We start from the raw sequence: 27,897 nt of genomic DNA on the forward strand, positions 1-27,897 counted from the left end.
TTATATTTGGAGACTCCAAAAGAATCCCGCTTCCCTTTCATGTGCCGCCTCGGTCCAATCAGACGGAAGGAGAGGCGGCCTGCGCGAGGCGTCAATCACGCTCGCTGAGTGGCTGGAGCGCCTCTCGTCTCGTCCGCTGGAGCTGCAGATCACTCGATCCTCCGCCGTTGCTGGATGTGTACGGAGACCGCGCGCTCTTCTTTAAGGACGCTCACAAATATCGCATTCCTTCTGGATTGTTTTTCATTTCTGATGTTTCTCAATTGCTCTCCGATGCAGAGAAATGGGTAAACTTCATTCCAAACATGGTAAGACGGCATCTCTTTGGTGTTGTAGAGCAAGTCTTTGATTTTAAAGCACTTGTGATATAGTTCTTTCGAGTAATAGCTTACATTTAAATACGACATATTTTTTCCTTTTCAAAGCTGCTATTTGTAAAGCGAGGGAGAGTCCTGAAGGTGAGTACACTTATTCATTATACAAATAATAACGCTTTTTATTTTATTGATAAAACAAAGCAGCACCGTTAAACATTTGGCGAAAACAAAAAGAAAAGCGTTAGAAACTATATTTGAAAACTGTTTGACTGTAATAGTTGTAAACTCATGTATACATTGTGTTTTCTTGCTGTTTAGGCGATAGTTTTGTAGTTAACGCATGTTTGGCGAGGAAAGGACTGGATGACTGGATGGTTAAGCAGAAGTATTACTGCTCGAGCTCTCGTGTACAACAGCAGGACGGCCAGCAGAAAAATACCTGCGGACTGTCTCCACGGGTACGTCAACGGCTTTAATAATTTCTTTATCACACGTGTGAAGATTTCGGAGTTTCAGAAAGTTGGACTAAGTGACCTTTGCGCTTGATCGCCTTCGCTCTTTATTGCATTTAAAGACACGACAATCAACTGTTTGGGTATTAAGTTTTATGGAGAAATGTTGCGCACTTTGAAGCAAGCAACTGAGCTGTTTGCAGTTGAAAGTTCGTATTTTAACTGATCAAAAACGTTGTTTTGTTGTGATAAAGACAACATCGTTTACAACTGTCGCAATTCAACTCTTTTTCTTTCTGTTGATCTACATTAATTGCTTATGGGTAGTTGACATGATATCGAGCCGTTTTAGCGGTGTCCTGCGATGTGACGTGCTATAATTGATCTAAAATTATATTAAACAAAGAATTCCAATTCTATGCAATTTTATGATCTCAAATTAATTGAGAAACTAAATTGAATATTTGTCATTTTAAAATGTAGCCTATTTATTATATCACAAGACCACTTAAAATTATTTTGGTAAATTTGTCTTTGCGCGAGTGTAGGCTACATTTTGAATGTCGATGTTGAATAGAAGTTAAACGTTAATGGAAATATTACATGACAGCTACCCGTATTCGGTTGTAGGTGATATTCGCGTTGCAGTGTGATCGTTGTTTCGAGGCCACACGCGCTACTAGACCACCCAATTCACGCGCTTTGAAAACGATCTTGGCATTGTTTTGTGACGTCATCAAGAACAATAGTTTACTCTCTGGAAACACTCTGTAGCCCAACTATGAAAGCCAGCGGCGTTATTACCAGCCGTGATTAAAGGAGAAACATTCTCTGAATACACGTTTCCCTTTAATGATGTCTGTTAAAACGCTCTCCTCGGTTTCAGCTGCTGCCTTTGAAGCCAGAGGAGGAGATTTTGTGTTGTTATTCCTTTGAATGATAGGAAGAGGTAAAATCAGGTTTCCAGACAGGTTCAGGCTGTCATTTTGAGGGGAAATATCAATGGGTAAATAAAGAGCCTAAATACAGTTGGTATCTTAAAGGCGGATGTGTATTTGAAAGTATATATTTGAATATTAACGTCTTTATATTGCAAGCAAAAAAGTTGTGTATTTGAATCTTGAATTTGCCCAACAAGGAAAATGTTATAGCAGTCATGTTTAGACAAAAGGCGCATCAACTTTTCACCGGCGGCTCACATGGGTAAATGGTTTATTTGAACGTGGTGGGAAGAACTGTGTGAGGGCTAGGAACAGATGCAAGTTCTCTCTGTAGGTAATAGATCACGGCGGGTTGAAAGCATTGCAGGCTGACAGGCTGGTGACAGCGCTGTATTGTGAAGTAGAGAGAGGGGTGGAGGGAGGGCCAGTCTGTCTCAGATTTGGCATCCTAGTAAACACATAAGAGCACTGTCGTTTTGGAGAGGAGAAATCCTCTGGAAATACCTCAGAGTAAGCCTCTTTTGGTCAAGGGCTGTTGTGGAGTCTCGAAAGAATTTTTTTAAGGGTTGGAGAGATAGCAAGAAATGCTGAGAGTGACAGAAAGAGAGAGAGAGAGGAAATATTAAACAGCAGGAGAGTACAGCCACAGCCTCTTAAAACCCAGTCCTGTGGACTTCCAAACACAACACAAACTTTCAGAATCAGGAATGTTCCTGGAGAAATGCTGCATTCGATTTCTTCTCAAATCACTAAGAAAGCAATGGCCATAAACAGTGATTTGGCATGTAAGATGGCATGCATAATACTGCACTGCAAACAAAGACTTTGCAACAAAATTGTGAAGTGTGGATTTTAGCTCTTGTGTTTTAAAGGGGAGAAAATAAGTTTAAGGTGCACGGAACGCACAAAGTTCACACAGTTTGATGTTTATTACTGTGAGAAGGAGGTTTTATTGTAGCTGGAGAGATCATAATGCATTGAACAACAGTTACAAAGTCTGAAATGACTTCATTGGTTTACCTGTTGTTTATTTAGGTATTCGGATTTCACCACACTTAACTTTAAAGCCAAACAGTTTTCTATTTTAACATTTGCCTTGCATTTCATTCCATCAATATGATAGTCTGCAAATGAATCAGGAATTGTCCAACAATACCCGCTTGTTTTTCTTCTGATGTACTAATGAGAAGTTTAAGAAACAATAGCAGTACTGAGGAGTGTATGTTTTCCCATTTGGTGTGAAGTGATTTGTCCAGGCTGGGAAAGGATCCCTACTGAAAGAATTCAAACATTTGAACAATCTTTTTAATCACATAAGCTTTACATTACATTTACATTTACATTACATTTATGCATTTGGCAGACGCTTTTATCCAAAGCGACTAAGCTTAATGGAGTGATGGAATGAAAGAATGAGAGAAGGCGAGAAGGTGTTTGAAATCATAAATATTTTTTTTCAAAATACTTATTTTGTTTTGACATTACAAAGAATCTCCAGAACAGTTTAATATTTTATGGAGTGATGAAATTTGAGGCTGGTTTAGCTGGAAGGAGGATATGCATCCCTTTGTTGGTTCCCCCTTTTTAGATTGCAAGTGAACTATTTGAGAATGTTTCAACCATTATTTGTATTATTCTAGTGAGAATTGTTGATTGGATCAGTGTGTGGAGTTTTTACTGAAAATTTGTTTTTCCTATTTTATTTATTCATTTGTTTTCTTAATGTTTCTTGAGCTTTAATGTAGCCACAACTTATTTCCTGATCTTCTGAATCGGAGATATTTTAGCATGATGTTGATACTATACTACATAATTATATTATAAAATTAGCTTGTCAAAAGTAATTACTTAAGTTAAACAATCTACTTAAGATTTCTCTTTCTTACTGAGAAAAGCCATGGACTGGTTGAAGAAGAATTACCTCACTCCCTGAGCATGAAGAAAGCATAAACCTTACCTCACTCATAAAAGCAGGCTGATACTGGGACTAATAGAGGCTACCTGGAGAGTTAGTTATTTATAGCAGCTGTGTGGACAGTTGTGTGTGTCTGTGTTGTTAATGTGGTTCAGATGGTATGGATGGTGGGGAGTCGGAGTCAGGAACCTGTTTGATGAGTGTGTTGTGTTGTGCGGTGTTAACTAGCCTTCACACACACAACTTTCTTATGTAGAACTGCCCATTTTCCAGTCTACTTTGCATTGGTCCTGCGCCTTTTTGTAAATTACACTATAGGGTCTTGTTCAAAAAGAGGTGAGGGTCAGATTTGTGGCCTAGCTGTTAGCAGGTTGAGCTCTGGTTCTCATGTGGGGAAAGTAAATTTAAGTCTAGCTCCATCATTTCCTGTCCTCTTTATGCAGCTTTTCAGACCTACTGTTTCACTTTTTTGTATTCTGGTCTGAAGTCATTGCAGTGATGCTCTTGTTCCTTTAAAACTGATTGATTGGTGTTCTGTCATGTGGTGCAGCTTTTATCAATGTGGGGCTTACAGTCGTGTTTATGTGTGTTAGTCCCATTACCAAGCTGTAGTAAACCTCAGCTATTATAGTCATAATTTAAACAGAGACCAGACCTTCTCAAAAAAGTTAGCACCACAGCGCTAAAACCTGTCCGAATAACACTATCAAAGAAGAAACTCAACATCATAGCTCTAAAATCAGTCAGAATCAAAGTGCCAAGACCAGACGATGTTACTGCTTTGAAATGTGGCTTTTGAAAACCACTCTGAAACCAGTTGGCACAGCAGTTCTAAACTAGGGCAAACCAGACATCACAGCTTTAAACATAATCTCTGCCACAGTCAAAAGCGGCCAATAGGTCAACTATAAACCAGGCTTGATCATGACTTTGAAAGCATTCTGTATCACTCTGTGTAGTATCGCTCAGGGACCAAACACTTTGAAGCCCAGATCAAACAGAGAACTGTAATTCTAAAAATAATTTCTTCAGGAATTTCAGAACTTTTGGGAAAATTTTTGGGATTCCAAAGATCACTATTTAAACCCTTCCAGACAACATGCACACTTTTTTTTTTCTTTCTGTCTTTACTTCAGAGTTTTCTTTATTGTAGCACAAAGACTGACAGTGTATGCACTATATTCCTTTGTCTCTTTTATTCCCTTCACAATATCCAAAGTATTTCTTTCACTTTAAGCTTCAAGTGTAGTTGTCACACACTTACCATTAGAATTTTTTTCTCTTTCTGTTCTAGACGTCAGCTTTACCATGTCTCTCCAGGGCTGGTTAAGAAAGGATGACAGAAAGAGATTGAAAGACAGAGGGTGGGGGCGGAAGAGAAAAGCCATGGGTTTTTTTTCTGTCTAAAAGAGAAAGAAAAGGGAAGAGGGTGCCTCCGGGGAGTGAGACAGCACCTGGCTCCAGTGTAGGGCTGTTGAGGGTCTCCTATGAGAAAGGAAAATAGGATAAGAGACAAGAAGGGAGGAGGGGAACAGAGTTCTTCCAGGACCAGAATAGTAAAGGGACCTGCTGGTGGCTGCTCTGTCATCTACTCTATCAAGTATTTTACATTGTTTAATGTTAACATTACTGCTACAGACTGAACTCACTCCATTTTTCTTACATCCTGAAACATATCTGTCTGTTCAGAACTGAGGAAATAAAACATTTAGCACATTTCTTTTCCATACTTTGTGTGTGTTTGTGTATGTGTTCCTGGTAAACCCTACAGTATGAGGACCAAATGCCCCACAAGGATAGCAATACCAGTCATTTTTGACCTTGCGGGGACATCTTTTTTGGTCCTCATGGGGAAAACCTATATTTTTTTTACAATTTTAAAATGCAGAAAGTTTTCTGTGAAAGGTTTACCCATTTTTTTCAGGATTTTTTTTGATGAATAGAAGGTTCAAAAGTACATAATTTATTTAAAATAGGATTTTTTTAGCAACATTGTAAAAGTCTTTACTGTCACATTTGATCGATTTGCTGAATAAAACTATTAATTATTAAAAAATTCTTAGTGGCCCCAAACTTCACAACGTCAAGGCCAACTGTAGTCTCATTAAAATGTATAAATACTGGGCGAAGCGGAACTACAATCACATTATCTAGGTCTGGTAGTAAGAAACGTAATAAGAAATGTACTGGCGCTATTTTAGTTAAGCTTAAGTGCTGGCATTATGTTTTAAAAAGACAGATTATTGTTTATACTGTAATTAAACTATTTAAATGCATTGACTGTCATTGATTCATTCATTGAGGTTTATGAATGAGTCTGTATCAGGAATATCAGCTTGTGCACGGCATCTATGTTGGGATAACCTGTAAAGAGATGTGGAACTTGAAAGGCAGCTTTGAGGTGACTAGACTTTCTTCTCGAGTTACTCTTGGTTAGTAGACATGCAATGCTGGGTTGTAAGTACACATGGAAAGCATGGCAATCATCTCAGTTGTAGGTGTTTTAAATGGTTTGCCCCATGTTTTGTATGTGTTTTTCCATTCAACTATGAGTAATGCATGTATGCAAGTATGCAAGTATGTGTGTAAAAATAGTGTTCAGGTATGTGTGTCATGGGGGTGGGCTGGAGGCTAGGATGGCGCCTTGCTAGGTGCATCAGAGAGAGAGAAAGTGTGTGTGTGTGTGTGTGTGTGTGTGTGTGTGTGTGTGTGTGTGTGTGTGTGTGTGTTGTGCATTAAAGCACGTCTGTCCGGATGTGCTCTAGAGATCAAAGTGCATGGTGGGAATGTGTGGACTGAGTTGCCAGGATTAACAGCTGAGAATTGGGCTGTGTTTTCCAAATTTCCTTAAACACACATACACACACACTCAACCACAGGCACAAGCAGCAGAGCTGAGGACAGTGTTATTCCAACCTCTTCAACACCCCTATTTATTCAGCTGCTCTGACACATTTATGTTTCTTCCGTACTTCAAAGGGAAGAATGAGATACTTGATTTGCTATCTGTAAATAAACATTTAGCCTACTAGTATGTATTTACAAACATATTTAAAATCATCAAATTGTATCACAGTTTAAAAAAAATATTTATCACCACAACTGTTTTTAACATTGATTATAATTAGAAATGTTTCTTGAGCCCCAAATCAGCATATTTCTGAAAGATCATGTGACTCTAAAGTAATGATGCTGAAAATTCAGCTTTGCCATCACAGGAATAAATTATATTTTAAAATATATTCAAATAGTAAGCAGTTATTATAATGATTGTAATAATATTTTGCAATAAAACATTAATATATTATTATTTTTAATCAAGTTCATGCAGTCTTGGTGATCATAAGATACTTATTTATTTCAAAAACATTAAGATCATACTGATCCCAAATTTCTTTGATATTTTTTTTTTTTATATTTGTTAGCTTATCACCTTTTAAGAGACAGTAATAACAAATAGCAGGGATTTATTTTTTGTTACCATGTTTAATTCATAATTTTATTGCTATCTATCTGTGTTTAGAGTACTTATGAAATAGTCATATTGAAGGATTTGATAAATCTCTGACTTCCACAAATCTCCAGCTTTCTGTTACTCTGGTGTTTAAAGTCCTTCAGAGAGGAAACAGGCTGGAGTTTCAAACACAATGTTTGAAAAGTCTTTCTCTGTATTTTTGGGGCAGCTTAGTTATTCCTTTTCTCTGCCTTTAAAAAGAAAAGGAAGAGGGGAAATGGGGAGAGGGTAAAGGAGGGATCACCTAAGGGGAAGAGAGAGTAGAACAAACGGGGAGCGCTGCTTCATTTTCAGTGCTTCAAAGCGCGCGCTCTCTCTCTGCAGCTTTCATGCTTTTAAGGTGTCTCTAGTAAATGAGAGCATAGCCTCACCAGTACTATGTTTGCATCATTTTAGCTCAATAAGTGTCCTGTTTTTGCCTGCAAAGTGATAAGATTGATGCTTTTATCTCTCACTAACTATTTCTGCCAACAACCTATTTCTCTTGAGTCTATCAGTGATACTGACTGTTGTTTTAGTCATATAGTCTATGTTGGGATGGAAAAGTGTCCTTCTAGCTCCTGTATTTGTAATGTCTGCCTATATTCTCTGTTAAGAAAAAGGAACTGCCCACATCCTGCCCCAACTTTTTTTTAAATATGAACTACTGCATTTGTTAAGTCATTTCATGGTCTTTGAATGCTCAAAATACACGATCAAACATACTTGATAAACACAATCATGCTTACATCCAGTTTAATAAATCTGCATTTGTTAAAATCTCTGTAACTAGTAGATATGATATCCATATCTCCATATAGTGACAGAAAGTGTGTATATGAGTAAGAAAGGCTAGTGTGTGTGTGTGTGTGTGTGTGTGTGTGTGTGTGTGTGTGTGTGTGTGTGTGTGTGTGTGTGTGTGTGTGTGTGTGTGGACAGTAAGTGTGTGGTGACATAAGCATAGAGCACTTTGATGTGGATGAGGTAATGTGTGAGGAAATGTTTGCAATGTTAATCTCATCTGAGAAATTACTAAGGAGCCTCTACAGACACAGACACAAGCAGCTGCCCACACACACACCATAATGATTTATTTGTGTCCACCTTGCAAAGACAATATAAAAAAGAGCATGAACTGTACTGATGCATATGCAAGGTTACGGTCTAATCACCAGTTTCGAGGATACAAGACACAACACTTACTCCAAACACAGCGACTGCCAAATGTAGCTGGTATTGAGCAGTGTTTTGCTAATCACTTTCTTAGCCAAACTCAACATCTATAAACCCCACACAACTGACCTGTTTACATGGCCTTCTAGCCTACACTGTAATACGTGCATACACATACTTCACACAATTAACACATGGATGTGCATACACATATGCACTTTATTTGACTTTATGAATGTTATGTTTTCTGATGCATGTCTTGCAATGTATACTCCATTAACAGCATTCACAAACACAGGCATTCAATGCATGCATAATAGAAAGTTTCATCATTGTCCAGAGTGTGCTATTTGTCTCCAGAAGGTATAAGTAATACAAATTTACATACTCTTTTAAACTAGAATCTCTAGTTTTGAGAATCTCTTTAACCCCCTCACACAAACGCTTGTCAACATGGGCATCTATTGTTGCATCTCCAGATGTTTGTTGTTGTTTAGTATTTTTTTATTGTTATTTTTTTTTACTTTTAAACAACGGCCCGGGCCAATGTCGGCAGCTTGTGGGTCAACTAATGATTAGTGCAAAAAAAAAGTCAAGGCATATGTGCGAGTTGTGCTTACTGTAAACACACATTTTTTAGGTTACCCGGCAAAACATTTTTTACAGTCTACAAATAAATGATGTGTGATTGCTATGATATTTATTCATTTTATATGTTCTGTTCAATGCATCAAAAATAGTTTGTTGATGACAGAAAGATGCTTATTTTAATTACTAGGAATGTTATGTTTTGAAAGGTCATATGACTGTAATGACAAGTTTATTTGTGGGCTTATGTAGTAATGTTTACGACTAAAAATTTTCTTCACCACTGTTTTGGTTGAAGTAGTCACTGTCTTACTCAGCTCATTCTCTCTTTCTTTCTCTTTGCTGAATGAGTATTCTCTAATCTGTCCCTTGTTTCGACTATGGCTGTTTGATGAGAGGTGTGTATTGAGACGAAAGTGGTGTTTTCCATCCTGTGTTGGAGGTAAGCTAACCATCTGAACAGAAGCATGGATTTGCAAACACAACCATCCACTACATTTCTGTTGCTCAGCTTGCCTTGATTTAGAAACCTGTGATTCAGTAAATTAGCAGGATGTGTTTGGATTCTGGATGCGTGGAATGGGCATTTTGTGCCAGGGCGGTTATACGATTAACAGGACTTGTAACTATAAAATGCTTGAAACATTGAATCAACTGCTGTTTTACACACAGACTGTATGCTAAAATCTTTAACAGTCCATCTGCTGCAAATCGCTCTGCTCTTTTCTCTACACCAGATCAGTTGTGGTGTTTAGTCCAAATCGAAGGGTCTAGGTTTGATTTTGATATTGATATTGGTGTGGACATAAAAGCAGACCCCCCCCCCCCCCCCAAAGTATTCATAATTGAAAAAAAAACCCAACATTATTTAGGGATTGTCTATATTGACTTCAGTTAATACATTCTGTAGTGTTATAAGTTAGAGGTTAGTAATGACAAGGAGGAGGTTTACTCTGTCCATAGTGCAATCGCCAACATCTCTCATCAGCAACAGGGTACATATATACATGATGTTTAGAGAATTTACAGGCAGGGTACAGATATTTTTTTCATATCTCAATATATATCACAGAAAAACAAAATATCGCAATGTCAATTTTTTCAAATATCGTGCAGCCCTACTGCTGAGTTAATGGCCCAATTGACTTTCTTATGGGTGTGGTGGGATATCATGGCATTGGCAGTGAACAATGCTCTTTCTCTCCTCCAGATCACACTGAAGAACTGATGAGCTATATTGTTTGCAATCTATCAAACACAAGTCTGTCATAAACGCTGTGTAACTGAGCGCTTTCCTGGCATTCGCTTAAACTTGAATGAATAGTTTAATAAGGAAAATTGTGTCAACAATCTGTTTATAGAATGTAAATCTTTTTTTCTCTGAAGCTGACAAGTGCTCCCGGCGCACATGAACTCATACTTTCTAGGGCAAGCCCCGAAGGGACAAATAGGCTACATATCACACGCATGCATAGGGTGAAGTCACTCCATGATTTGAATCCTGATACAATTGTCTCCATTTGCACGCCGTTTCTTTCTTCACATTGATTAGCTGCCAAAACAGGGTGTTACAATATATGACACTGAATCCGAGAGTCAGAGGGAGTCGTTTCATTTGTTACCTCTTTAGCAGCCTTAATCGGAGTGTGACACCCACAAAATTCAAGACAGGCAGCAAGACATCGCCTTATTTATTGGTCAGTGTGGGATATCATCCAAAAATGAAACATCTGTCATCATTTACTCGTACACATGACTTTCTTTCTTCTGTGGAACATAAACAAATATATTTTGAAGGATGTTTTTGTGCATACAATGAAAGTAAATGGGGTTCAAAACATTTACTTTCATTGCATGTTCCAAAAAAACAAAAACAAAAAGAAAAGACAGAATAAATAAATTCATACAGGTTTGGAATGACATGAGTAAATGATGACCCAATATATTTTGTTTGGGGTGACCTTTCCCTTTAAAGGGATAGTTCACTTTGAAATTAATTTTTGGTATGTTTTAGCTTACCTCAAGGGCATCCAAGATGTAGGTGTCTTTTTTTCCGCAGTAGTTTCAATTTTGATATTTATATATAGATATGTACACACTAGATGTCGCCTTGTCTACGGAAGTTCATTGGAACGAATGTCTTTAAGGCGACATCTAGTGTATATATCTATGCACCAGTCTGCGTACACGTCAGATCAGATCACTTCGACATGGCTGTGTATAAGAGGTAAAAACGATATAAATACTGTTCGTTTTCTCACACAAACCGCTCGTTTCGTGTCTTAGGCCATCAATGTGTACTTACGATGGGGAATTGTTTAATTTGGACGATGGGGAATTGTTTTAATTTGGACTCTGTGCATGCTCTTTGAGACAGTGACCATAGACCAGCATTATATGACTGACAGACAAGAACGGTTTGACCTAAAAATATCAAAATTGAAACTACTGCGGAAAAAAAGACACCTACATCTTGGATGCCCTTGAGGTAAGCTAAAACATACCAAAAATTAATTTCAAAGTGAACTATCCCTTTAAGAGTGCAGTACTGACACTCCAGTCAGTAGTTCAGGTTGTCTAGGTTGTCTGGGTTGTCTGTTCTGCTCATTATAAAGTATGAAGTGCTTATGTAGGTCACTGCACTCCAGACGCTTTCATCCTCACATTTAGGAAAGTATGTAGGGTACTGGGGGGAGTACAGGGAGTCATTTTTGGATTTGGCCCATAGCTAGCGAGGGCCGGTTTTGCCGTGCCCTCGGTGCAGGGGGCTGTGCTAGCATATACATCCCCTCTCCAGAGATCCTGCGCATGTAACCGTATATGCTTAAGCAAGATAACAGACACAGAAGATTAATCAGGAATTCAGTTGCAAGTCTTTTTCCGTCAGCGCTCGTGACTATATTATGTTCATGGTTGATTGTCTCGCCGGTGAAATATGGCACCTGTAGGTGCATGTGTCTTTGTGAAGGCTTAAATTGTCTTAAAAATGGAGTGGTTCTGGTTGGCTGCCGTTCACAGCCTTCCATCTTGTATTCCTGGTTTTAATATGATTAGGACTGGTCTGTGAGTGTGAAAACCGAAGGTGACAGAGAAGGAGTGAGAAGGCGACAGAGAGAGAGTCGACGGTCTTAATTAAGTTTTCCAGGGTTTGATGACGTTCCAAGGCTATGGCGTAGTGAAGGCTTGGCGACTGATCTTGTCTGTGTGTTTTATGTGTGGGTGTGTGCGTCTGGCCCATGATCATGCAGAACTGTCATCAGCACTGTAAATTGTCCATCAGCCCTTGTGGCGTGGCAAGCAAACAGAAAATACAGACAGAGTTGTGTGGGACTTTCCACAACACACACACTCACACACAAACACTCCTTTACCCACATACATGAATTCACACACATACCATAATGACAAAATGAACAAGGCCACATTCATATGAGTAATCTAATTAAGACACATATCCCCATACTTAACCTGGGTGAGAAATCTCCTAGCTTTCTCTTTGCAGTTTTCTCTGTGTATTTTTTTCATAGTCCTTACCAGGGCCGTACGCACCATTGAGGTCCAAATCAAAGTAGGCTTTAGGGCTTCATGTTCACAGAAGGTGCGAGCCGAGCGCGACGCTTCACAACACGCTTTCAGTTAAAGGTCATATAGTGCGAGTCTGGCCTTCGAGATGTAAGTAGCTAAACCAAACAACTGTTTACGATAAAACAACTGTTGAACGAGTAACAGAAACAATCAGTTTGCAAAGACTGTATCAATCAAAGCTCAGCTTGGGAAGATAAGATATACAGGCAAAGATTAGGAGACTGCGAGAAGAAGTAAGAGAGAATGTGATGGAGATGAGAGGGGAAGAGCAGGTATTGTATACTGTGCCCATGATGAGATTAACATTATTACAATGTATTCCTGTTTAACACATATAAATGTTCTCTGCTAATTACAGTGGAAAATAAATATAAGCTCAATTTAACAACACAAGCACCTTAATTATAATGCCATAATAGTAGTACTGTATAAATATTAATATTTGTATATGGTCCTCGAATATGTTATATTTCACCAGTATCAGCATTGGGAGTGTTTGCGCAACTTGCATCATTAAGCCAGTAGGTGGTGACAAGTGACTGTCTTCATGAGTGAACAATTGAACCATTAAATTAACAGATTAGTCCAACAAGTTGCTGAAACCAATATTTGATGCTCATATAAATTGCTAATTTGCCACTGAACATAGAAGTATTGCATTGACATTTGATTGAAATGCCCCCGAACCCCCATAGCAGGATCACTATAGCAAGGACCTCGGTATTTATAAAAACCTGTGTACAGCCCTGGTCCTTACATATTAATGTGCCAGTCCAGACACTTGGGGGTGACCACACAAATAATTACCCTCAAGAAGATGCGGTTATTCGTTAAAAACAGCTAGCCCAGGAGTCTCCAACTCCTTGGGGGCACTAGCCAAGTGGTATTTTCTGTTGTGGACCAAACTTGCATTTATTAATGTATAATTTATTGAGGATTAAGTCATTCAGAACTGCTTTTTATTTATTTACATTTTTTGTTTAGAGGAGCATTAAGTCTATAGTATTAAGCATATACACACTCATTGGTATCTCAATGCCCTCAAGTGAGAATATGGCCCCACTGGTCCACTGTTTTTCACTGTCAGAAAATGATCGCAGGATATCTTTGGTCGCAAAACTGTGACAACAGCCGTCTTTGAACCTCTCTCACTGTATGACGTAGGACCATCGTTTAGGAGCCACAACCACAGAAATTGGTCATCTTTCAACTGGGAAAGATTGTACAAATCGCACAATGTGTACCGGGCATTACTCTGTATCTCTTAGTTTAACTTTATTTCATTCTTGTATTTGTAATTTCATATTGAAAGATTCGTTTAGGCTTATTCCACTGATAACAGGGCCAACAAAAACAGCAATTGAGTGCTTGATGTATGTGTTTATGTGTTATGGCAAATCAGTAATGTTGCACTGGGTTCTGTGGCCATCCATTTGTAGTAAAGTACTCAAACTTCTCTTCTTTCCTGTTTTGGCTCGTGTTAAAACAAAAAGATCCAGTTGGTTTTCCACAGAGTGTGAAACATGGTGTCTGGGAAAGAGTTTCTGGTTGCTGGCACAGATTGAGTGAAGCCCTTGTTTATGTTTCACAGGCCTTTTCATGATGCTGCTGAGGCAAAATACCCACAGCAGAAATATCATTGTTCCATCTGTTATAAACATTTATAAACACAAGACAGTAACAAATATGGATATGAATGTATTCACACCAGGAGTTTGTCACAGGACTTTTTTTTTCATTCTGTTTAAAATGTCACTCACAAGTAGGGGTGGGCAATATACTGGTAGACACTATTAATCTGTAGAAATGTATCAACCGGTAAAGATAGAGACTATTGTCTCTATCATAGTTACACACTCACCTGACATTGCTATGCTGCATGGTCATGAAAGCTTATAATTTGAATGAGGACTCATTTTGCTATAGTCAATGTGCACGCTGTCGGAGAGATTGTTTCTGAGCGCTGTCTGAGAGACGTGCTCACATGAAGCCGCTGCTCATAGAACGTGTGGGTACTGATACTGAACAGTTCTTTTTGCCACCTAATTAGGCTTGAACAGTTAAAGCCACATACTAATGTGTCAGAATGCCCGCCTTTGCAAGTATCCTCATAAACACAGTAATTTATGTCTTCAATGAACATAAACAGTTGAGAAAGAAAACGCACGAGTATATTGGATCCTTGCATTCGGTCTTAAAGTGACAGTAGCATAATAAACCTGCTGCTGTCTCCATATTACAGGTAGGGTAGGCAATATTGGAGAAGCTAGCATTAGCAAGCTAGCATTGAAAGCATTAGATCTCACTCTCCCTTCAGAGCGTCTCCAAAGCCACGCTTCCTCCAAAACACATGAAAACGCAGGTCGCGCACAGCCAGAGCAGATTCAGCGAAGCGTCATAAAAGACGTTAAAATACATCATGGGCCCTATTTTAACGATCTGAAACGCAAGTATCAAACGCGAAATGCAAGTAACTTTGTGGGCGGATCTTGGGCGCTGTTGCTATTATACTGGCAGGATAAATGACTCTTGCGCCCGGTCTGACGCAAATCTAAAATGGGTTGGTCTGAAGTAGCTTCATTATTCATAGGTGTGGTTTGGGCGTAACGTGAAATAAACCAATCAGAGCGTCATCTCACATTCCCTTTAAGAGCAGGCGCGCTTGTTCCATGGCGGTTTGCTATTATAACGGCGGATTTGCCAGGCGCACACCAGGAGCGGTTCACAGCCAAGGAGACCGACGTTCTCATCAGGGCCGTAAAAGACAGAGAAGTGACATTGGGGATGGGAGAAACCCACCCAAATTAGCTTCGGTTAAACAGGCGTATGATAATTTGGGTAAATGTGTAAGCTAGATTTATGCCTATTTTTTCACATCTTCATTGACACAACAATGATTTCCCTCGTGTGTTAATATTTTTCCTTGTAATAATGTAGCCTATGATTTGCAAAAATAAAAACTGCTGCTTCTGTGTAGATGAGAGAATCAAAAGCACACACTACATTATGGCCAAGCATGCACCCTCAAAATAGCATCAATCTGAGTCTGAATTCAACTTAAACCAGAATAACAAAAAAGTGTTTATGAAACAAATGGCTTACCCTACCTTTAATGTTAATCAAACAACTAAAGAGAGAAAATCTCTCACTGCTCTTGATTGAATCACTTTTGTACCTTTACATTTACCTTTAATAAGAATACATGTATGTTTAATTTACACACTGAAGACAATGCAGTGTTAAAGAAGTGAAATAAAATTACTCTTATCAGATCTTGTCAGATCGCCCACCTTTGCTCACAAGACTTAGGCCTAATCTGTGAAATTACAAGATAATTATTTTAATCAAATCCTCTTTACTTCTCTCTAACTCTTCGCACGCAAACTCTGTCCCTTTTTTTCTCAGTGAGTTTTCAATTGCGCTATAAATGGCACTTAGTCTCCATACATTAGTGAGTGACCTGAAGCACATGGTCACCCTCACGCAGTGTGTACAGATCCCACTTCAGCCTCTCATTACACCGCTGAAGAGAGATCAGCCTCTATTGATTACACTCTCCACAGCCAATTAACCTCTGATGTTATCTGGCAAGTGTACAAAAACATGTTATTTAATTAAAAAGGACTGTTTTAGTTGTCAAGGTCACTGTAGTACAGTGTGTCCGTGTGCCATGTAGTGACAAACTCCACTATTTGCTTGAAAGGTGACTGGATCTAAAAAGTAACATGGACATGTACCAGGGTAATTCCATGGTGTGTATAATATTATATATATTTTTAAAATTTTAATAAGTGTAAAAAAAATGTATGTAATATTTTATATACAATAGTGATAATTCATAACTTATTTAATAATAATTCATTAAAAATATATTATTATTATGTATTTTAATTTTATTTGTATTTATTAATTTTATTTATTTTTCATATATCCCTAGTACTCACATTCTCAGGTCTTACCAATACCTATGTTAAACTCAAATATTTTCATTAATTTGTTCATTGTTATGCATCTAATCATTTTTTATTGTTTTTGTAATGCATTGTGAAACATCCTTGGGCTTGTGAAATCCAACATGTTGTTAAATATTATTTAATTTTATTATTTGTATTATTGTAAGGGCTGTGCAAGATGGTTTCACCTATAGTAGGGTGGGGGGTGAGAAAACAGAAGCAGAGAAACGAGAAAAGAGGTTTTAATATATGGTGGAGACTGGTGGACTCTATAGAGCTTTTTAAGAGTGACTGAGAGGGGCGGACAGACGCCACAGTGATTGTGCTAAACGCCACTTAGAGGTGAAGTTCAGGGATTAGTGAGTTTCTCACAGCCCTCAATGTCCTGCGTAACAACACATATCCACACTCTCAAACACAGCACACTCATTTGAAAGGGCCAAGTAGTGCTTTAGCCAAACTTGACCTTGAATGATAGAGAGAAAGAAAAATGTTAAAGAGAAATAGTAGGAGAAATTTTGCTGACTGGTTTTCATTTCAACCAACTGAAAAGAAGTCATATTTATAATACATCTCATCCATCATCCAGACAACGCATAATTAGCGCATTCCCCTCGCATGCTGTTGGCTAACCTCTCGAGCATTATGGTGAACGTGTGTGTTTGTGTGCGCGGCTTTGTGTCTCTAGCGGCCAGTGTATGGCTGGAGGCACTACAGCAAGACATTTAGTGGGCTTGTCTAGTGTGGATGAAGACAAAGCATCCCCTCATTGGCAGAAAAACAGCATGTACACACATGCAGCTGCAGAGCTTCAGCGGATGCTGTCGGGTCAGTCTTTGGGCCAGAGAAATGAATCGTTAGTATCCAGACAGCTGGAGTGAAAATTAGACAAAGGTAGCAGGTGTGTTGAGACAATAGTCTTCTTCTAAACTGATTTCTGGTTTGGAAGATGAAAGAAATGTTGTAGACTGCTGCTTGTGTGTTGTGTTGTATGGGTAGAATGGTTTAATATGTTGGATGAGACACTTCCAGAATTACTCTAGGTTTTTCACTCTATCTGTGATGTCATCCATCTAGTCTTTGGAGGTGTTGTCTAGCAGTTCGCACCCATGCTGAGGTGCTCGTGTGGGGGATGCAAATTAATATCCAGCCTGCATTATGTCCTGTCATCAATTTCCTGTCTTCATAATACAAATTACACAAAAACACCAAAATATGTATACGTTCAGTTGTTGTTTCAAATGCTATAATTGCATTAGTTTGGCATTCTTTCTAATCTGAGAAGTTTCATATTATAATTGTATTCTTTTGAAGAGGCCTAACGCTCTCTTCCTTTCTGTCTCTGCAGGACCCACTGGATGAAGGTTATGCTGAGGGCATCAGCGATGAACATTATCGTTTAGAAGGTAAACTATCTCACTATATCATCTTAGCAACTGATGTTCTCTTGCATATAAAGAGCAGTTTCTTTATTTCTCCCCCTGGATTAAATACTATATTATCACTATGGTGATGAGAAGAAAGGGTTTCGATGAAGTCACAGTGTTGGCACAGAATGATTCTTTTCTTGTGATGTTTTATTGAATCATTTGATTGATCAAAAGGCTACAGCAAGGTCAGATTCCTGTGCAAGATTTACAGCTTATGTGTGCTTGTAAGTGGTTCGCTCATATCTGTGCGGGTCAAAGGTGAGTCGAGGAGAGATGTTATTGGCTAAGCTGTTTGTGGTGTTATGGTTGCCTCATAGTCAGGAGTTAAATTTGTCCTGGATCTGTTACCTCTGGAATTGGATCTGGCACCTTTTTTATTGGATCTGTAAAAATGTGCAATTCTTTGTTAATCATATGTTTATGTGTCTATAACATCTCCACATGACATATACACAGACATAAGTGAGATATTAGTTTAGTTTGTATACTAGTTTGTTTAAATTTGTGGAAAAGAAAGTTTTTTATCTTTCTTGATAAAAAAAAAAAAAACAAAAAAAACAATGGAGTGTAAACAGCTTCTTTGATTTTAATGGGAGTGATGTAGTTTTGTAGTTTCCCCCCAAACCTTCTGGATTTGTCATCAGTCCTTGGATGTCATAATTTGCAAATTAAGCTCATAGTAACGTAAAAAAAAAAAAATTATCAACAAGAAACGGTATTCCAACTGCATTTGTTGTAATGAAAGCATCGGACTGGGATCAAGGTTCTTATCTAAGGTTTAGGCAAGTGTTTTTTTTTTTTTTTTTTTTTTTTTACCCAGCATTTTTTACCTAGCAACATGAAATGATAACTTGTTGTTAAAGTTTCACTCGGCTTCAGTCACCTCGCAGTTTATTGTGAACTCCAGGTGAACCTTTAGATTCAAAGCCACGTTTGGGACGCCGCCAAGCTGTCCTGTGTTGTATAGCGCTGTATTTAAGCTCCGTCACCAGTGCTCTGTTGCGGGTTTGGCTGTCTCATCACTCTGTGGGGCAGGACTTTGACCACTGCTGTGAGAGTTAGCACTTCCTTTGTGTGTATGGTATGTGTGTAGTTTTTTTGTGACCATTTGTTAGTCCTCTAGATAAACAGCTCCTGTATATTGTGAGCTGGCTGGCAAGCAGGCTTTGGCCCTGGAGCTCAGCGTTGCCTTTGAGTTTCTGGCCCTGATCAAAAGCCCTGATCTGACGCTGTTTCCCTCCAAAAAACCTGTAAAAGCTCCCCGGGTACGACTGCTCTCATCCTCTGGTGCTTTTCTTTTCTTTTCTGTTTTCATCCTCCCTTGCCTCTCGCTGCAGAGGGACAAGACAGGTCCTCTTTGATCTGAGCGGATCAGCGGAGGAGAAGTGAATGAGTGAGAGAGAAGACAGAGAGAGATACTGTTGTGTCTGCCTATCCTTTTGGCTCGTACAACAAACACTGTTTCAGATTTGACTTTGCTTAATTAATTAGAGATTCTGTTTTACAGACGGACTGATCCTGGGCCAAAAGGTTTGAGAATGGAACTTCAAAGCACAGGGATTTGGGGCAGGGGGGAGGATTTAGCCTGCAGGACCCAGCCTGGTGCTGAGCCGTGTCCTCACTGAGCTGCGTTAGATCTACTCTCGTTTAAAACATCTCCGTCTTATTACCCAGTACACAAAGAGACAAACTGCCTCTGAAATGTGGGTATTGAGTTCAGGATTAATCCTGACAGGCATTCTCTACTTCAGAACGGGCCACTGTTAGACCCTGTCTTTCTCACTTTATATTTGCTTGTGTTTTCAGACATAGACACAATTAGGATATCGGGGATGTTTCTGAAGTCTGGCCTTAGGTTGTGATGTCAGAAGTTAGTCTATTTAAGCATTTATACTTGCAGCTTTATCCAGGCATATAGCTGATTTCCCGAAGTCTGCTCTTAAAGGGATAGTTCACCCAAAAATTCTGACGTCTTTTGGTTAAACCTGTATGACGTTTTTCCCCCTGTAAAAATGCACCATAAACCTAACCTCATATGACTATGTTCAAAATTGTATAATAGCCACAGACCAAAATCAAAGTGGTTCTTCACTGAAAATCATGCCTTTAGCCAAATAACCCAAATTTCAGTTGTACTTAAACTTGGGATGTCAAAGTTACATGCAAGAACCCAGTGGCGTTTAATGTAATTGATGTCGAAACTATGTGTTTTGATTTAAACTGCTTACATTTGCTTACATTTACATCTGCTGTCTTGGTTCCTCTCAATTCTTCATCATCTTACCTAAACATCTTAGAGAGTTTTTCCTCACCATTGTTGTTGTTGTTGGCTCGCTTGTAAGGATGCTTTCAGGAGATCCATTGTGAAAGCACTGCCTTTGCACAAAAAAATGGTACTGAATTGAGATTTGGGCATGAGCAACGTGTGTGCCATATGTCAATCAATGCCTTCCCAGACTCTAACAAAGTGTGTAGAGGAACATGTACTTCTGAGTTTAACATTGAGGATAAGATAGCAAATTTTGTATAAAATGTGATTTATTACTATACTATACTATACTATACTATACTATACTATACTATACTATACTATACTATACTATACTATACTATACGACTGTGTGACTGTCTTCAGTATTTGGGACTGGACTGCAGTAGATGACATGGTTGGATTAAAAAGTAACTAGGTGCTTGCATTCTCATTTAACTCTTTCCCTTTTCTGTCAATTTTCTGTCATACATGCACAATAACTTTTTTTTTTTTTAAAGGTGCATTTCAGTATTTTCCTCATTGAAAAAACACTAAGAAATGGATAGCACTTTTGAACAATGTTTGAACAAAATTATGTACAGTCAAATTAGATGAAGACACATCAGTGGTCTGTGGAAACCCATTGGATCACTTGACCAGCCAAATATCACTGGCTTTATCAACCCCATTATTGGAATCGTTCACTTTTTGAATAATTTATTAAAATAGCTGATTATGAATTTCACATTTCTACAATAGTATCTGTAACTGAACACATTTGTGCTTTTGTGTGATGCTACATACAGAAGATGTCATTATAGGGCCAAGAGGACTGCATTATGGACTAAATAAAAAAAACATGAAATATCTTTCTTGAGTTCAGATTTCCTCAACATTATGTGAATGTTTGTCCCTCTGCAGTGGCTCTGCCCCCAGAGAAGACTGACAGCTGCAGTGTGGAAGAGAGAATGCAGGACACTGAAGGCTCTGCCACCGTCGACCCACACAAACAATTACAGTTTGAGGTCAGTATACACCACACATATACATACCTTTTAAAAATGTTGGGTCAGTCTTTTTTTTTTTTAAGACATATATTAATCACACACACACAAGACTAATGCATTAATCAAAAGTGGCAGTAAAGTGTTAAAGGGATAGTTCACTCAAAAATGTAAATTGTGTCATCACTTACTCAACCTCGTGTTGTTCTAAACCTGTATGGGTTTCTCTGTTCTGTTGAACACAAAAGAAGATATTTTGAAGAATGTCGGTAACCAAACAGTTGATGGACCCCATTGACTTCCATAGTGGGAAAAAAAAATACTATGGAAGTCAATGGGGTCCATCAACTGTTTGGTTACCGACATTCTTCTAAATATCTTAAGTGATGACACAATTTTCATTTTTGAGTGAACTATCCCTTTAAGACATTTTATTTTGTTACAAAAGATTTCTGTTTCAAATAAATGCTGTTCTTTTAAACTTTCTATTCAATAAAGAATAAAAAAATGTATTACAGTTTCCATGAAAATATTAAGCAGCACAACCTTTGATAATAATAAGTAATGTTTCTTGAGCTGCAAATCAGCACATTAGAATGATTTCTGAAGGGTAATGACTGCTGAAAATTTTATTTGAATGTGTGTGTTACTAAAGCAACGATTATCATTGTTGTTTATTAATCAGGAGTTGGAGTGCGCTGTGTCAGTTGAAGAAGATAACAGGCAGGAGTGGACTTTTACCCTCTACGACTTCGATAACAACGGCAAGGTCACAAGAGAGGTAAGACGTCTGAGACCTCTGCGCAGTAAGGACAGTGACTGATGTCTTTTGTCATGGAAAAAAGCCCAGCAACACAACACTAACAGGACACAATAAATTGATGTTGCTCTCTGTCTTTTTTCTTCCACCGTGTCACTGCGTCTGTCCTGTCTCTGCATCTCTCACTTCATCTCTCACAACTTTCTTTTACTCTCACTTTCTCACTGTTTCCCTCAGCCTCATAGTTGCTCTGCATTTACATTTCATTTTCACATGCTAAATAGCCTCAGATGTATAGCATGTTTCATGTTTGCGTGTACATGTGCTCTCCACTGCCGTCAGGATCTGTTTACCCTCCCTGAGGCTATGGAGATTCTGATTAATACATTATTATGGACATGCCTGTGTATGAATTATGAATAATGCATGTATCTTATATATCACGCTTGCACAGCATATAAAAGACTAATCGACTGTCTAGTGTCAGTGAAGATCTCTTAACTGAATGTGTTTTCTTTTTCCTCTCTATCTCTCTATGTCCAGGACATCACCAGTCTACTGCACACTATATATGAGGTGGTGGACTCATCAGTGAATCACTCCCCCAGCAGCAGTAAGACCCTCAGGGTGAAACTCTCCGTCGCCCCAGACTCCAGCCAGAGATGGAGGACCGTCACCCAGACCAACACAGGTACACAGAGAGAGTGTGTTTTCCATGATTAAGATATATTTTTCTGAGCAATATCAGGGAGACCCAAAAATAAAATTTTCATCATTTATTCACCCTCATGTTTTTATAAACCTGTATGACATGGAGCACAAAAGAAAAGATTTAGCAGAATGTTGATTCTGTAAATAGGACTGTATTTGGAGTCTTCTGAAGCCATGCAAGAGGTTTATGTAAGGGACAGGCTGAAATGTATAGGTGCAATGTGTGATTTGCCATGATACTTTTTATGTTTTTCTTTTTCTTTTTTGAGCTTGCCACACAGTCTAATTTTCTTTGGACCAGTGCAGCCTAGACATGTTGTTAAATACCAAATTCTGTGTTCCATTTAAAAAGAAAAAACATGAAACGACATGAGGGTGAGTAGATAATGACAGAATTTTTGGCTGTCTACCACCTACACTATTGCCTTCCTCCTTTTCCCTGTCTTCCATGTCATTGTATATATTGTAAGATGAGTTCATAGTCAAAGGCAGAAGATGAGAGGGAGAAACAACACAAACCTCTGCAGCCCTGAGCTTTTGGATTTCTTTTGGAAAGTACTATCTTATCCCTCTCTGAAAGTCTTTTGCTTTTTGAAAAATAAATATATCCACATTTAGCCACTTTCTTACTGTGTAACTTGGTAAAAAAACAATGTGATGGTGAACAGAAAGTACTCTGAAGAAACAGAAGTGTTTCTGTTTGTTTAGTGCTGTCATTTGGGCTATTTATACCCGTCATGTACTTGAAAGAGAAGAGTCTTTGAACAGCAGCTGTCTTCATGCAAATTCACAAGTGTGTGTTTTTTAGATTTATATGAGGCCTGAGGTTCAAAATAGAATAAATGAAGCATTGTTTTTCTTTTTTTTCCTTCTTTTATGAACGTTCAAAGTAAATTGAAAACAGGGAACAAAGGTTTCTTTCTTATTTTGGTTGGTCTTTAAAGCTGCTGCAATATATGTGCGTGTGTGTGATGCTGTGCAACTCACTTTGATAAAGACACCCCCCTCCCCACCCCTCCCCCTCCTCTCTCTCTTTCTCCTTCTCCCTCTCAATCAGACACTCCCCATCCCAAGCACAAGGGAGAAAAGTGCATTGAGGACTCCAAGCCTTCAGAGAAAAAGTCAAGAGCTTTTCTTAGGTAATTATGAAATTAACTTATTACACTACACATTAGTGTCTGGAATTACATAAAACATTAAGAATATAAACTTTAAAGAAATTGACAAATGGACAATGATTGGTTCAAGCCTGCTTTGTGTACACAATCTCAGAGCAATGTACTTGCAGTCATTTCAACACAGTGTTGTTGTATTAGGCGTTACCATGCTGACCACCACAACCAGCAGGGTTGCCAGCGGCACTGTGTGGATGAGAACTTGGAGAGAAGAAACCATTACCTTGACCTGGCCGGCATTGAAAACTACACATCCCGCTTTGGAACAAGTAAGATCTTAATCACATAGAGAAAATGGAGCCAATATCATTAATGATAGGCCTTACTTACACCTGGAGTTTGGATCTGTCTTGTGTGATCCAGCATTTGTAGTGTACTGTATATATTGTGTGTGTGGTGATGAATACTTAAAAAAGTTCTAATAATAACAATTAAAATAATTATTTTGTGCTTTCTTTAGCAGCTCCTGCCACAGAACCAGCAAAACCCAACCACACCACACGTTCATCCAATCAGACACGCTCACGATCACAAGAACCCGAGAATGGCCACGTTTACCCCGCTCACCATCGGCGCTCACAGACCATCTCTACGGATCCTCCTGCCATCCTCACCCGGCACACACACGCAGTCCGTTCCCCCAAAACGCACCGCACACCGCCCACTCAGGCCTCTGCTGGTCGGGTGATGAGGAGAGGAGCGCCACCTCCCCCAGCGGTCCCCAAGCAGACCCCTCCGCACCAAAGCTCAGGCCCGTACCGACGGCACAAGCAGAGGCCGAAAGAAGGACTGCACTATCGGGCTCTGGGGCCGACCGCGACGTCCGGCCCGGTAGTGGAGAAAGAGCATGTGAGGGATCTGCCGAGTCTGGTGCTGTATGAAGGAGGACTAGCTCAGGTGGTCCAGCGGCACGAGCATCATCATCATCATGAACATCATCATCACTATCATCACTTTTATCAGTCCTGAAGAGTGAAACCTCTTATAAATAAGAAGAAACACAAGGAACATGTAACAAATGATCTTAAATATTCTTGGTTATGGTCACGTTGAGGCTGAGAAGGACACAAGGCATCATGTTCATGCCAAAGTGACAGACAGTGTGTTCGCATTTGTATATATAAGTGTGTGTGAGAGAGGTCATGTGTGTTGGATTGAATGTGTGTTGATGTAGGCCTAGTCAGCTTAGGACAGGTTTACATTCTACATAAGTGCTCTATATCTCCCTTCTCTCTCTCTCTCTCTCTCTCTCTCTCTCTCTCTCTCTCTCTCTCTCTCTCTCTCTCTCTCTCTCTCTCTCTCTCTCTCTCTCTCTCTCTCTCTCTCTCACTCTCACTCTCACTCTGTCTGCTTCACTTATTTTCTCTCTCTCCCTCCCTCGATATCTCACTTTTAATAATGCTTATCTGATTGGTCTGTTTGGTTGAAAAGGGGGTCAGCCCTGTTAAATGAAGAATTGTCAAATAGTTAAACCACTTTTGAAGGAATACAATTCCTTGGTTTTGTAATTTACATTGTGTGTGTGTGTGTGTGTGTGTGGGGGGGGGGGGGGGGGGGGGTCTGCTCTTTGTGTGCCTAAGGTGTCTTTTTTTTACACTTATCCTGTTTTTTTTTTGTTTGTTTTTTTCCACTGAAGACCACTTGAAAAGCACTTCTTGTGCCATTGCATTCAAGACACTTTATCTATGAAGAGCTTCTCTCCGAAACAACAGATCTGAATCAACACCTGTAAAAATGCAATACAGGACACATGTACAGACAGAGCCTGTAAAGACGCTAAAACCGTCAGAGAGGACTTTGTTGAAGGACAGAATGAGAACTACACTCTACCAATCTACATGAAGAAAACAGAGCATCATAATCAGCTGCTACCTCTAGTATTATTATGATTATCGGTATTATTGATATAATTTTTTTATTATTCAGATTTTATTTTTATTTGTCTGTATGTTCTAATATGCCACCAATCTGCAGTTATGTTGAGATGTATTGGATTTAAATCCATTGTAAGCTTTATTACGGAAACTATTACTGAAACATTTATATTCTTTTTTTATTTTTTTATTTTTTTTGTGTGTTTTCCTGTCCCCGTAACTTTAAGCTAATTGCATTGTAAGACCACTAGGTATCAGAGTTTATAATGTTATGTTTATCATACAATACGAGATCTTAAAATAATCTTCTGATGATTGTATAATAATGTTCTGAAATTTGTTAAAAAATAATTTATTTGAAAAACATATTCCTGTCATGTTTATGTCAAGTCAAATCAAAAGATTGGGAAACTTTGAATAGAGTTTATATTGTTTGACCCAATATATCTTATGCTTGTTTAGTTGTGGTTTCAACCTTTCCTTATTATCAGTTCAGTAATAAGATAATTCAAGTAATTCAAGTGTAAAGGAAACTGTTCTGCCAAGGAAAAAATAGTATTTTCATTTCTCAGGTTAATTTGTTCATGTTTGAGTAATTGATTTGACAAGACGATATAATCTGTTTTGAAGGGAGCAGTAAACCACTGAACTGTAAGGATATTTTGGTAGAGAATTACCTTTGGGACTTTTTAATTTCTTTCAGAATCCAATAATATGTCCTCAGACTGAATTAGGATCTTGTAGACAGTATGGTAGTGCCTTTAGCTCAGAAGTGCTCACTTATTGGCTGAAGTGAGAAAACAAGTCTGGTTGATTTGGAGTTCATCTGCTCCCTGCAGCAGTTTAAAACAGCATTTAAATAGTACATTATGAATCTATTTTAGGTTCGATGTATCCCAAGTCACCTAGGGGGTGTGTGTGTGTGGCAGCTGTCTCATTCCTCAGGGGCAGGATGACAGTATCGCCGCCTAGGAGTCTCCAGTCCTCCCATAACTCACCAATACCCCACTGACAGAGAGTTAATGAGCGTGTGTGCATCTGAAACCAGCCCTACGAAAGATTACGAAACAGAGAAGCCTTCGCTCAAACTCAAGCAGGTGTGTGTGTGTTGAAACTCACAGCAGGTGTTTTAATAATCCAAGTGAGTCAGATATAATTGATTTAATCTCTCTTCTTTGATTTTTAAACACAGAAACACATATTAATGCTAAAAACAACAACTTTAGTTCCATGTGGTACCAGTTTGGCACTTTCGATTTTTGGCCTCAACATGGACAGCAGTCAAACAAAATTAAGAATTTTTTGTCAGTGACGAGACGTGTACATTATGTTTGGTTAGAACCTGTTCAACTTCCTAATGTTTAGAGTTAGATCAGTTGACTCTTCTGCTCAGTATGGTGGAAATGTGAGAGCTTCACACTACACGAGACTCTGGAAAACTCACCTGCAACTTCAGGGTGGTCTCATTACAGCTAGTAACCTTTACTCAGTCTCGCTGTTGCAGGGGAGTGAATGTGTGCTGTGGAGCTTATTTCTCCCTCTCATTTTCTTATTCTCTCTTTACAGTGAGATAGTATGAGATGTTATTTTAAATGATTCTGACCATTACTTAAACATGTATTGCTGCTAAAACCAACCCATGGCTTCATGAGTAAATGAAAGGTTTAAAAACGGCACTTGTGCGAAACATCTAAATGCACAGTAGGCAGTAGGTTCATTTATAATAATATTTCATGAATGTCCTGCAGTGTTCTTGTTTATCTTTTAACACTGGTATTGTATAGATGTCTGATGGGATCAGCTGTGGCCTGATGGCTGTAAATACAACATGAGTTGGCCGCTGTGCTGATGATACCAGTGTTTTAGACTAATTCTGCGCTTATCCAGATGATCGGCTATTGCCATTTGTACCTATAACATTTATCAATTTATGTTGTGCTTTTGTTTGGTGTGATTGAGTGTGTAGGACGACACACACTCCCTCAGACTCAAAGAAAGTGATTCATGGAGAGGATTGTATATAAATAACACAATGTGGTAGCATTTCATGCCTCACCTGAACACTAGTACAGATAATTTGTGACTTTCCTAACAATTTTTCATGTTTTTTTTTTTTTGTTTGTTTATATAGATGGATGGAAATAATTGCTTTATTTATTTAATAGCAGACCTGTGCCAAGAGAAAATATTTCATTAAAAGCTGAACTGTTGCTTACTGAGTGGGTGGCCCTGATTTCTTTGCCTGTTGTTTTTGAGAATGTTTCTGATGATTTCT

The 27,897-nt window shown here is 38.7% G+C and overlaps 1 protein-coding gene across 2 annotated transcripts; it reads left to right on the forward strand.

Moving 5' to 3' along the window:
- Positions 1 to 27,837, forward strand: nkd1 (NKD inhibitor of WNT signaling pathway 1). Of its 2 annotated transcripts, none has more exons than XM_082161169.1 (10): positions 1 to 308; positions 426 to 458; positions 636 to 775; positions 17,766 to 17,823; positions 21,020 to 21,123; positions 21,788 to 21,883; positions 22,406 to 22,553; positions 23,631 to 23,712; positions 23,890 to 24,017; positions 24,212 to 27,837. In XM_082161169.1, exons 1-10 carry the CDS (start codon positions 284 to 286, stop codon positions 24,715 to 24,717), a joined length of 1,320 nt encoding a protein of 439 aa, XP_082017295.1. In that variant the 5' UTR covers positions 1 to 283; the 3' UTR covers positions 24,718 to 27,837. The 2 variants fall into 2 exon arrangements, with proteins under 2 accessions (XP_082017295.1, XP_082017294.1); XM_082161168.1 differs by having other exon boundaries at positions 10 to 308; positions 24,209 to 27,837.
- Positions 27,838 to 27,897: the final 60 nt, after the last annotated feature.

This window comes from Leuciscus leuciscus, assembly GCF_965113295.1.
Source record: "Leuciscus leuciscus genome assembly, chromosome: 2".
NCBI classification, from domain to species: domain Eukaryota; kingdom Metazoa; phylum Chordata; class Actinopteri; order Cypriniformes; family Leuciscidae; genus Leuciscus; species Leuciscus leuciscus.